General features: G+C 30.9%; 1 protein-coding gene across 5 annotated transcripts in view; it reads left to right on the forward strand.

Moving 5' to 3' along the window:
• Positions 1–12,579, forward strand: part of Lrba (LPS responsive beige-like anchor protein) — a 728,436-nt gene that overhangs the window by 159,868 nt on the left and 555,989 nt on the right. For all 5 annotated transcript variants that reach the window (XM_046459031.1, XM_046459033.2, XM_046459036.2 and 2 more), the window contains exons 18-22: positions 3,230–3,322; positions 4,672–4,780; positions 5,405–5,486; positions 7,685–7,808; positions 8,079–8,271. In XM_046459031.1, coding sequence (XP_046314987.1) covers positions 3,230–3,322; positions 4,672–4,780; positions 5,405–5,486; positions 7,685–7,808; positions 8,079–8,271 — 601 coding nt within the window. The remainder of the gene's footprint in view (positions 1–3,229; positions 3,323–4,671; positions 4,781–5,404; positions 5,487–7,684; positions 7,809–8,078; positions 8,272–12,579) is intronic.

Below are 12,579 nucleotides of genomic sequence, written 5' to 3' on the forward strand. Positions count from 1 at the left end.
CAGGATGTAGGCTCCCTATTTACCTCTTTTATTGTTTCTCTTGCTGAGAAAAAACTTTTTAGTTTAAGTACATTGTAAAAGCTATCTATGCTAAGCCTCAGGCTAGCATCATTCTGAATGGAGAAAAATTGAAGGCATTCCCTCTAAAATCTGGAACAAGACAGGGATGCCCTCTATCACCACTTCTATTCAATATAGTTCTCGAAACACTGGCCAGAGCAATTAGACAGACGAAAGAAATTAAAGGCATCAAAATAGGAAAAGAAGAACTTAAATTATCACTATTTGCGTTCGACATGATTCTATACCTAGCAGACCCAAAAGGGTCTACAAAGAAACTACTAGAACTAATAAATGAATTCAGCAAAGTGGCAGGATATAAAATCAACACGCATAAATCGAAGGCATTTCTGTATATCAGCAGCAAAACTTCTGAAATGGAAATGAGGAAAACCACTCCATTCACAATATCCTCAAAGAAAATAAGATACTTGGGAATCAACCTAACAAAAGGGGTGAAAGATTTATACAATGAAAACTACAGAACCCTAAAGAGAGAGATAGAAGAAGATCTTAGAAGATGGAAAAATGTACCCTGTACATGGATAGGCAGAACTAACATCATCAAAATGGAGATATTACCCAAAGTTCTCTACAGGTTTAATGCGATGCCAATCAAAATCCCAATGGCATTTCTTGTAGAAATAGATAAAGCAATCATGAAATTCATATGGAAAAACAAAAGACCCAGAATAGCAAAAGCAATTCTAAGCAGGAAGTGTGAATCTGGAGGTATAGCGATACCAGATTTCAAACTGTACTACAGAGCAATAGTAACAAAAACAGCATGGTACTGGTACCAAAACAGGCAGGTGGACCAATGGTACAGAATAGAGGACACAGAGACCAATCCACAAAAGTACAACTTTCTTATATTTGATAAAGGGGCTAAAAGCATGCAATGGAGGAAGGGTAGCATCTTCAACAAATGGTGCTGGGAAAACTGGAAATCCATATGCAACAAAATGAAACTGAATCCCTTTCTCTCGCCATGCACAAAAGTTAACTCAAAATGGATCAAGGAGCTTGATATCAAATCAGAGACTCTGTGTCTGATAGAAGAAAAAGTTGGCTCCCATCTACATATTGTGGAGTCGGGGTCCAAATTCCTTAATAGGACACCCATAGCACAAGAGTTAATAACAAGAATCAACAAATGGGACTAGTCTTTAGTGGTAAAAGATAATTTAAAAGTGCCAAACTGGGTTGGAATAGGCAGTGGCATTTCCAAAATATGATTGGCCATTTAATTTTCATCAAATAAATGTCTACATTTAGATTTTAAATACAAAGTTTTTTCTACTGTCAAATTATTTAACTTTATCTCTGATATTGAATTCACTATTTTAGAGCATTTGGCATTTCTTAGAAGCGACTATTTTTAAATTCGGTGTCATTCTCATCATATGTCCTGCTTCAATTGTGAATTTTGAATTTCTGAGTCTATTTTAATGAAGTTTTTTAATATCTATGAAGAGAATGAAATAATGTTACTATTTAAATTTCCCTTTCATGTATTCGTTACTTGAATTTTATTTTCTTCATTGAAAATGTCATTATGTATATACTATAATGTTTTCCAATTAAAAATATATGTAATATCCATATGCATTTATTGAACATAGCATCAGAGTAAAGCCATTGCATGAAAATATTCTCAGATTTTAATATTATTTATCATGGGTTACTTTTGTTATCTTATACTTTCCTCTGTTTTGAAATAGGGCAGTGCACATGTGTTTGTAATTATTTCATGAATAGATAAAATTATAAGTGATGCACTACAGGGTTTTTCCCCTGTGTCTAATGTATGAGGTACTTTTATGTGTGTTTGTGTGTGTGAATGAAGTAGTAACCAAACTTTGATTAAAAAGCAAAATAGGCCTGTTTAACAAAATCTACTGCTTAAATTTAGCAAGTTGAATAAAACCAATTGGATTCTGATTTGGACAAAAATGTTCTATGTTAAAAATTAGTGTACATAAATATTAAGTGCAGATGCAGTTCAAGTTATTTTGTTCTCCTCATATTCTTTTTTTTTTAATTAGTTGCTCAAGACAATACAATGATCTTGACATATCATACATTTGATTCAAATGGGGTATGAATTCTCATTTTTCCACATGTACAGATTGCAGGATCACATGTTCTTGATCCTAACAAACATTATTTAAAAGTTATTAATAATATCTGAAGTTTATATCTTGATTAAACCATTGTGATTTTGACCAAAACTATGTATTACTTTATAGCAAGAGTAGTTTTTAATATGTTAAAAGCATCTTAGTATATTGTTTTTGAAACCAGTATTAACTGTATATCAATTTTTTATAAATCAATAATTTTCATTTTGCTTAGTTTAAATCACTGAAGAAGAGAAACCTACAGAACTATTAGTGTTGTCCTCATGAATGACAACACTAATCATTCTGTAAGTTAACAGTTTCTGTAGTAAGATTTGTATTAAAAAATAACTAATTTCTGATATCTCATGAGATAATATAAATTTAATGGAATTTAAACAGAATCAAGCTATTACTACATATACTTTTTATTCATGCACATCTTTTCTCATTATCACTATTTAAAAAATATTTTTTTAGTTGTAAATGGACTCAATATCTTTTTATTGATTTATTTTTTTGTGGTGCTAAGGATCGAGCCCAGTGCCTCACATCTGTGAGGCAAGTGATCTACCACTGAGCTACAGCCCCAGCCCTCTAATTATCATTCTTTACTAGTCTGTTCACTTGCTTTCTATGGTGACAATCACTTCCAAATTTAAATGTGTACCACTAGTCAATGCTTTATTTGTACTGACTTTAAACTTGTTTGGGAATTTTTAGAGGATGTTGATAAGCCTCTGTGAGAGGAAAAAAAAGTGTCTGAAAACCAGCTTGATGCATTTAAATTCGCCTCTGTGTATGCATGAAAAGTTACCACATTTCCTGAATTCTAATTCATTCTCATTTCTTGGTTTTGAGGAAAATGAACTCTATAATGTGCCTGAATTTATCAAGTTTTTAAATGTCAGAAAAGTATATTATATTCATGTATATATTACTTGAAATATGTGTGTAATAATAATATAAATAAGTATATGTACTTTAAATCTTTACTTCTGAAAATTATACTCAGAATAGTTTGTTTTTAATTTCTATTCATTTAGTGTTATTTACAAACTTCTGGCATCAAAAAGTGAAGGGATACGAGTACAAGCTCTCAAGGCAATGGGCTATTTTTTAAAACATCTGTCCCCAAAGTGAGTATGCATGAAAACTAAAATGGACTATTATTTATTACTCATTTATTTTATAAGCTTTTGGGAATAGTGCTTCTGTTCTGTGTTCCCTTTGGTTTCTTTTCTTTTTTTTTTGGTGCTAGGGTCTTGAAAATTTTTATTCATTAATACATATACTTTAAAAATTAAAAAAAATTTTTAGTTGTCAATAGACCTGTATTTTTTTTATTTATATGTGGTGCTGAGAGTTGAACCCAGGGCCTTACATGTGGTAGGCAAGTGCTCTACCACTGATCCACAGCCCCAACCCAAATACATATACTTTTAAATCCATAGTACATATTTAAAAATAAAGTTGTACAAAAGTATGTAGTTTTTTTAAAATATAAAAAGCATTTAAGTTATTACTATATTTTGGGTTAACTATGAAAATTAGTTTGAGAATTAGTATGTTACATTCAATTTTAGAAACTGTGAAGACTTCATTCAGTGACCTGCACCATCATTTGCAGTTTCTGAGCTATAAATCTGAAACATAACCTGAATATGTGTCACTTAGTGTGTTCTGAATACTTGGGCTTACGAAAACTTGAAACTGCCACATTTAGTTTCTTAGTGGAATGCACACAATCTATTCTGTACATTTTTTCTCTTACCAAAAGTAGTTTATTATAAAAATTTAAATGTTATAGGTTTAAGTAGGGCTGTAAAGTTCAATTTTAAAGGTTTTGTTGGAACACAAGTACAGTAATTTATTTGCATATTATCTATGACTGTTTTAATGATATAAGGACAGTGCTAATATGTGACAGAAACCATATGGTCCAAAAGCCTAGAATATTTACTGTCCAAACATTTTCAGAATAGGTTTGCTGATCCCAGGAATGAAATTAAAGTTTGTGATCTTTTAGTTTGAAAGTTTATGCTTGAAATGGTAATTTTGGTCCATGTGTTTTTGTAGTATTTGTCTTTTTAAATTATCTTGACATTTCTTCTGTCTTTTCCTCCCTGTTGCTTTTCTCTTATAGTGTGTAATTACACTTGAGATGATCATGCCCTGGAGAGTCTGTCTGAGTGCTAGCAGATAGTAGCAACTAGCTAAATAAATAATTACTCTGAAGATTGTGGTGAAAGATTTTGTAGTGTTGTGGCATAACCAATCTTACTGTTTTTAACTTTAACTATGCCTATATTGTAGTTAGCATTTCTCTAGTTAAATGTTTTGAGGTTTAAAAGTACTAGGTTAAAGAACATGGGAGAGTAACTGAGGTGGAGTTTGTAATCTGAAAAACATTTTTATGTTTCCTTTATACAACTTACATACTAAATAGTGTGTAATAAAACTTGCATTTGATGATTTCTTTCTATAGGAGAAAAGCAGAAGTCATGCTTGGGCATGGATTGTTTTCATTGCTAGCTGAGAGACTCATGCTTCAGACAAATCTAATAACAATGACCACATATAATGTTCTTTTTGAGGTAGGAATTTAGTTAGAATTTACTGTTGCTAATTTCTTATTATTTTTATAATAAGAAATAATAATAAGTATCTGTGTAATTGAGATGTCAGTGTCTAAATAAAATTAGACCATTTAGGTTTATAATGCACAATTTTGAAATATTTATATAAATCAGATATGGCTGCACTTTTATAAAGCCATTAATTCGTGAATTACTAAACAAAGTAGTTATCCCAGTTTACTTATTTCCTCCATTGAATTGACTATTTGATGTTTCACTTTATAAGTAAAAATAGCATGTTGAAATGATTTATTTTATGTGCTTTAAAATATTTATCATTGAAATATTATACCATATACTAGATTTTGATGATCATTGTACTTCGAGTTCCTTAGTAGTTATGCTAATATTGTGGTTATGCAAATACAGTATATTCCTTTTATAGATTATTTTTATTTTTTTAGTTCTTTTTAGATGTACATGACAGTAGAGTGTACTTTGACATATTATAAATACATGGAGTATAACTCATTAGAATGTCATTCCTGTGGTTGTACATGATGTGGAGTTACACTGGTTGTGTATTCATAGATGAATATAGGAAAGTTATGTCTCATTCATTCTACTCTTTTTCTTTTGTAGATTCTTATTGAACAGATTTGTACTCAGGTGATACATAAACAGCATCCAGATCCTGATTCTTCAGTAAAGATTCAAAATCCTCGTATGTATTTTACACACTTTAAAAACACTATTTAAAAACACTATTTTTGCTACTTAAAGAGAAAGATACTATGAAAAACCCTAAGTTGATGTTGCTGAAACAGATTCTTAGATGAATATTTAATTCAGGGCATATAATACTTGTTTTATGTTGGATTTAACATCAAATTTACCTTTAGTTATTTGGCTTTTATAAAGGTTTTGAAGAATTTTATTCATCAGATCTTGATTTAATGTATGATCAGATTTTCAGCAAAGTTTCAATGTTAGTATTTTGTGAGGCTAACTTTCATGAATCACAGAGGTAGTTTTCATTTTAAATTACTGTCAACATAAGAATACTAAATTTGGAATGGGAAAATATGTTTATTCTTTATTGTATATGAATGTAGTCTGGACAGTCTTTTGATATTTAGAATTCTTAAGTACTTGAACATTTTTCATCTTGTTTTTAAGAGGATCATGGTATAAAAATAAGTAGTTTGTAGGGTTTTGAAATTTGATTACTTTTTGTTTTGTGAGGTGTTTGTGGAGCATGCTACTTCATGCAAATTTTTAAAAGATGGCTCTGAAGTTTCCCTTTGCTTTCAGAGAATATGATGTCATTAGTTTTGAGATTAAAAATAAATGAAAATCTTGAATGTGCCAATTTTAGAATAATATAACATTAGCCCATTTTGTGTTGCTGTAACAGAATATGGATAATTTAAAGGACCAGAAATTTATTTTATCATAGTTTTGGAGGCTGGAAAGTTTTATATGAATGTTACAGTTGTTGGTCTGGTGAAGGTAAAGAAGGTAGTAGAGCAAGCTAGCCAGAGTCTATGTGAAGCCTTATGAGGGCCTTAAATCTCATTTAAAGAGCCCTCAGGGCCTCATCACCTCTTAAGATCCCACTATTGGTATCACATCAGCAATACTTGGAGGGAATACATTCAAATCATAGCAGTTCATCTACCTAAGACTAATGCACTGGCTTGGGAAAGATAGTATAGTATGGTGGTTCACAATGGAGGCCACTTGGATTAACTCCTGGTTACATATCTTACTAGTTTTGTGACTTTTAGTCTATTAATTTTTAACTCTAAAAGAGATGATAATAGTATCAACTTCTTATTGTGTAAGGATTGGATTAACGGTATTTTTGTAAAACCGTCCCTTGTGGTAGTGTATTCTCAAAATTAGTGCAATTATCATCTTTTTTTATTATGATTATCATTGCTTAGTTAGAAAACTTTTGAATCAGTCATTAGAATTTAAAAGTTGCTCCCCAAATATCATTAATTGTATGAAAAAAGGTATTTTGAATTTACTGTTTCAATATCACCTGAATCATTGGCAAAAGGCTGGTTTCGAATTCTTAAATTTTCAATTGGATAAAAATTGGATATATTGTTTAATTTTAAATTCAGAGTTATGTTTTTTTAAATCTATAAAGTGCTGGATTAAATGCATATTTTTAGCATATATTTTTCTTTAAGTTAAATTCTGGAAATTTTAGTTTTACACTAAGATTATCACAGTAGCACTCTTGTTTGCATTTGTTGGGGAGGTTAGAAGTGGAATAGATTTTAATTTCCTTTGGAATTTTTGTCTCTAATTTTACTTTTAAAATTATAGAGGAAGATCTTCACAGCTTTCACTTTTGAAAGGAATGACTATGTACATACCATAAGTTGTTTGCAGAATCTGAATGTATCTTTTTTTTCCTGAAATTTTAATTATAGTGCTTTTATTTTTTGTTTTTAAAATCAACTTTACTGTTAGGCAGAGACTAAAGAGAGTTGCCAGCAGTTTTGCTTTCATTTCTTCATTTATAATTTGAACTAGTTTTATTTTATCCTTTTAAAGTCCAACTGTGGGGCTAAGGGTGTAACTCAATAGTAGCGTGTTTGCCTAGCATGTGCAAGGTCCTGCTGGGCTTGAGCCCCAGCATTGGGGATGGGGGAGAAATTCAACTCTGCTTTATATATTCAAGTCATGGAATAAAATCCTTCTCTTGTTTATCATTACTTTCTAATGAATATATTATTATTCCTTATGTAAACTTTTTTTTTTTTTTTTAGTTAACAGAAGAGGATTTTTTCAGTAGATATTTATGAAAAGGAAACTAAAAAATATTGTAATACATTAATGACCTTCCTTCATGAATTTTTTTATTGTGTTTTGGTTTTTACTAATTAATGAACTATCTTGCAGAGATACTAAAAGTAATTGCGACCCTACTTCGAAATTCTCCCCAGTGCCAAGAGAGCATGGAGGTTCGCCGAGCCTTTCTTTCTGACATGATTAAACTTTTTAATAACAGTAGAGAAAACAGGAGGTAAGCTGGATCAGAAAGCATTGATTTGAAACGTTCAAGTCTAATTTTGTATGAGCCTGTTATTGTCTTAGCAAAATTGCTTAGGAAATACTGTGAAATGAATTTCCATATTTTTTTCTTATTAAAAGCATGTAAATAATGTACCAGAGTTAAGAGTTGTTAATACCACATTGTTTTGTGTTTGTGTTTTTTTTTTAAACCTGTACTTTCTCAAAAATTTTCAGATGATTTCATTTTTTCAATAATTTGGTATACTTTTACAATTTTCAGGAGCTTGCTACAGTGTTCTGTGTGGCAAGAGTGGATGCTTTCTCTCTGCTATTTTAATCCCAAGAATTCAGATGAGCAAAAGATAACAGAAATGGTATATGCCATATTCAGAATCCTACTTTACCATGCAGTCAAATATGAGTGGGGTGGCTGGCGTGTGTGGGTAGACACCTTATCAATCACACATTCAAAGGTAAGTTTCATTATTAAAGTATATACTTTAAATATTTTATAATTTTGAATTTTACTGAATTAAGAAATTCATATAATAACATGGAAAAAAGGAAAGTTATTCTCTGAAAGTAAAGTGAAAACTAAAAAAGGAATCAATAAAACAAAATATTTCCAACTTAAGAATCCAAATAACTTCAAATGTCAATCTTCTGTGCGTTTAACTTAATGAAGTCAATGCTACTCATGTAGCAGCATTTTGGAATTAGTAAGTAAACGCTTTTTGTGAATTTTGCAGTTGTTCAGAGCTTTTGAACACAAGGTGGCGCACTATATTCAAAGATGGGAATTTGTTTTAGTAGTGTAAGGTGGTTGAGATTCTGCTAGGCTGTTTTTGTTTTTAAACGTAAAGCTAGGGTAAATTATTCATGTATAGCCTTTTTTTCTTCTTTTCTTCTTCTTTTTTTTTTTGTGGTGCTAGAGATTGAACCTTAGGGCCTTGTTCAGTCTCTCTACCAAGTGAAGTGTACCCCCAGCCTTATGTGTACCTTTTAAAAACAATAATTATGAAATATTATAGACATACTAAAATATACAAAGAACAGTATTTCTACCAACATTTATGAAATTGAGTTCCCTTTTCCAAATGCTTTGTCTGCCATTCTTTGTTCCACCTCTTCTCCCCACACTGTGATTTGGTATTGTCATTTTTGTCTCTTTTTTATACTTTTACTTTTTATTGTTGTGTTGGGGATTGAATCCAGACCTTTGTGTGTGTTGGGCAAATGCTCTACCAGTGAGCTACAACCCTTGACTCTTTAAAACTCTCCACAATAAGTTAATTTTATTTTTCATATTTAAACTTAAGATACGTGCTATCACACTAAATGAATTTCTTATAAACTATTGTTTTTATTTACTATTGTTTGAGATTCACTGCCATTGATCCCTGTAGTGGTATTCATTTTCTCATATTGTCTTATGTGGTGTGACCTTATCCGTTTATTCATTGATGAACAACATATCATACATATTCAAGACTTTCTCTGTATATATTTTTAGAAGTGGAATTGCTAATTCATAAGGTTTAAGTGTTGAACTTTAGATGTGTTGATCTTGAGATAATGTAAAAGTTTTTACAAAGTAGCCTTACCTGTTTATATTTTCACCAGCAGTGTTTAAGTTCTCAGTGCTGCACATCACCTCATTGCTTGGCTTTTCTGGCATTTTGAAGATTTGTTCATTGTATCATCATATTCCCAATATGCATTTTCTTGCATTTGGGGATTTCTTTATATATACTTGGTCTTAATATTTTGTTAGATGAATGACATCTCCCAATTTGTGGCTTATCTGTTTATTTTTAGAGTTTTATGTTTGTACCTAGAGGGAAAATTTCCCATTTCAAATAATTGGTAAAATTTATGGTGTAGGCTATTTGTACCTTATTTAAGAACTTTTTTCTTATTCAGAAGGACTATAATTATTTAGATTATCATAAACTGAAAGGAAAAACAAAAATGAAAAATTTTGGCTTATGTTAAAATGCCTTACTGACTTTTAGGTTCTTATTCTGAAATATTTTTTCATTCTATAAGAATGTATTACTGTTTCCTAAAAGTATATGTTTTAAGTCTTTGAATAACCTTTAGTTATTTGAAAGTACCTAAGAATTATTCATTTGCCTCTTCTTTTTTCAGTGAGAAGAAGGCATGCAACAATTAGAAAGGTTTATGAGGATATCTTGGGTTGGAGGAACCACCCTACAAATTTTCATTTAAGTTAAATCCAGTAGTAAATAAGAAAAATATGCGATATATAGTGTAGCTCTTCTTTTTATTTTTTATTTTTATTTTATTTTTTAAATTTATTTATTCATTTTAGTCACTGATGGACCTTTATTTTTTATTTATATGTGGTGCTGAGAATTAACCCAGTGCCTCACACATTCAAGGTAAGTGCTCTACCACTGAGCCACAACCACAGCCCCCTATTTTTTATTTTTTTAATATTTATTTTTTAGTTGTAGTTGGACACAATATCTTTATTTTGTGTATTTATTTTTATGTAGTGCTGAGGATTGAACCCAGGGCCTCACAGTGTTGGGCAGGAGCTCTACAGCTGAGCTATAACCCCAGCCCCTATAATGTAGCTCTTTTTAGTCACTACATTTTTGAGACTGATCAGTTTAGTTCAAAGAAGAGTTCAGCTATTCATAACCTAAGGACCAAATTCTGCATGACCTGTTTCTGTAAATAAAATTTTATTAGAACATAGCCACTCCCATTCATTTGTATGTTATATATAACTGTTTTTCATTTTAAGAATAAAGTTGAGTGCTACAGAAATGACCTGGCCCTCAAAGCCTAAAATATTTACTGTTTGACCCTTTATAGTAATTGTTTGCCACTCCTTGTGTAAATTGATTTAGTTTGTACTGATATCAGCCATCCTGGTTTCTGTTGTAGAGGGCTGGTACATTTGGGACTATTTCTCTGTTAAGGCCGTTTTGATTCTTTACAAAAAGATCATGAGAAAAATAGGATTGAACTTACGGAATTCTAGGTTAGGGAAATGCCAAGTATAAAACAGATTTTTCATAATTAGTTAAGAGTATATGTCTGTTCCTTTAGTTTCTTTGCATCTTTAAGAAGGATAGATAGAGGATATGTTCTGTAGAGCAGTAATTGTTGATGTGTATCCTAAATGAGGCTTTTACAGAGGTAGCGTGCTCTCCTGGCATGTGTGCGGCCTGGGTTCCATCCTCAGCACCACGTGCAAACAAAGATGTTGTGTCCGCCAAAAACTAAAAAAACAAAAACAAAAACACACACAAAAAAACAAGCCCCCTCCAAAAAAACCCCCATAAATATTAAAATTCTCTCTCTCTCTTAAAAAAGAAAAAAAAGAATTTATGACAAAGAGTTCTAACCAGTCCATTTGTATGAGTAATGAATGAACATGAAATTTGGAGACAGGACATTTCTAAGTTAAATACTGATTTATAGCAATTATTAGCTATGAAATTATTACCTCCTTTTTTCAATTAAAAAAATTTTTTTAGTTGCAGATGGACAAATACAGTTGTTTTGTTTATTTTTATGTGGTGCTGAGGCTTGAACCCATCGACTTACACTTGCGAGGTAAATGCTCTACTCCTGAGCCACAATCCCAGCCCTTATTAGCTCCTTTTTAGTAATGTATTTTATTCGGTCCCTATATCAAAAATATTTTTCAACATCTAATTAATATAGAATTTTAAGATATTTTACATTCTTTTTAATGATATCTTTTAAAATTTTTATATCTTTTTAATTAGTGCTGTATAATTAAACATAATAGTGGAATTTGTTGCATATTTGAACTTATGCACATTTTTAAACTTCTTCAACCATTAGTATCTAGGCTAGAAGTAGAAAATGTGGTTGTGTGTGTGTGTGTGTGTGTGATGTTGTTGAACGTTGTTACAGCTGTTTCATTATCCTATTCATTCTTTTTTTCTCATTTTCACTACTTCTGCCTTAACTCAGGTTCCTGTCACTTCATATTTTTATTTTAATACAACTTTTAAAAAGAAGAATTAATTGTATCTAAAATGATTTATGTAGTATGTATGCTATGAAGTGTTGCAATAGAAGAATTTTAATTATGCCACCCAACTTAGGAACTTACTGTGTGGTCTTCCCAGTCTAACTCCACCCCACCTCACCCCAAAGGTAATCACTATTTTAAATTTTAGTTTTGTAATTCCCATCTTTTAAAAAATGTTTGGAAGTATATTTTAAAACAATGTCTAATTTTTTCTTTAAATTTTTTGTAAAAATGACATTATATTGAGTGGACTTTTTTATTACTTTTTTTTCATCAAATCTTTTATTTCTGTGATTATTTTTATTGTTACCTGTATCTTTGCTTAATTTGTTTTCACTGCTGTAACTCAGGTGCTGTAAGGCAGAGGTTTCAAGAGAGCTGTTATTTTTCTAGCTTCTTTTAACTCTGATCCACACACAGTAAGAAATTTATTATGACTTAGAATGTGTAATGCACCTGCATGCCTGTGTGTGTATTCATGATATAGCAGTTCCATGAAATAAGGTTTACCCTTACAAAACTTTGGCATATAGTGATACACTCTGATGTTTTCTGTGATTTTTTTCACTTAAAAACTGCAGATAATGATCCCCGTATGTTGATTGTAGGACATGTAAGCTTGAATTTTCCTCAATTTGAAAATTTATTACTGAAGCAAATGTAACTAAGCAACGGAAGTGAGGAAGTGATAAGTCCTGTGATGTTCTTCCCTTTAACATTTGATACCTTGATATTGCTA

Source organism: Marmota monax, unplaced genomic scaffold (genome assembly GCF_021218885.2).
Source record: "Marmota monax isolate L192 unplaced genomic scaffold, Marmota_monax_Labrador192_F-V1.1 WCK01_AAM20220418_F8-fsc00002, whole genome shotgun sequence".
NCBI lineage: Eukaryota > Metazoa > Chordata > Mammalia > Rodentia > Sciuridae > Marmota > Marmota monax.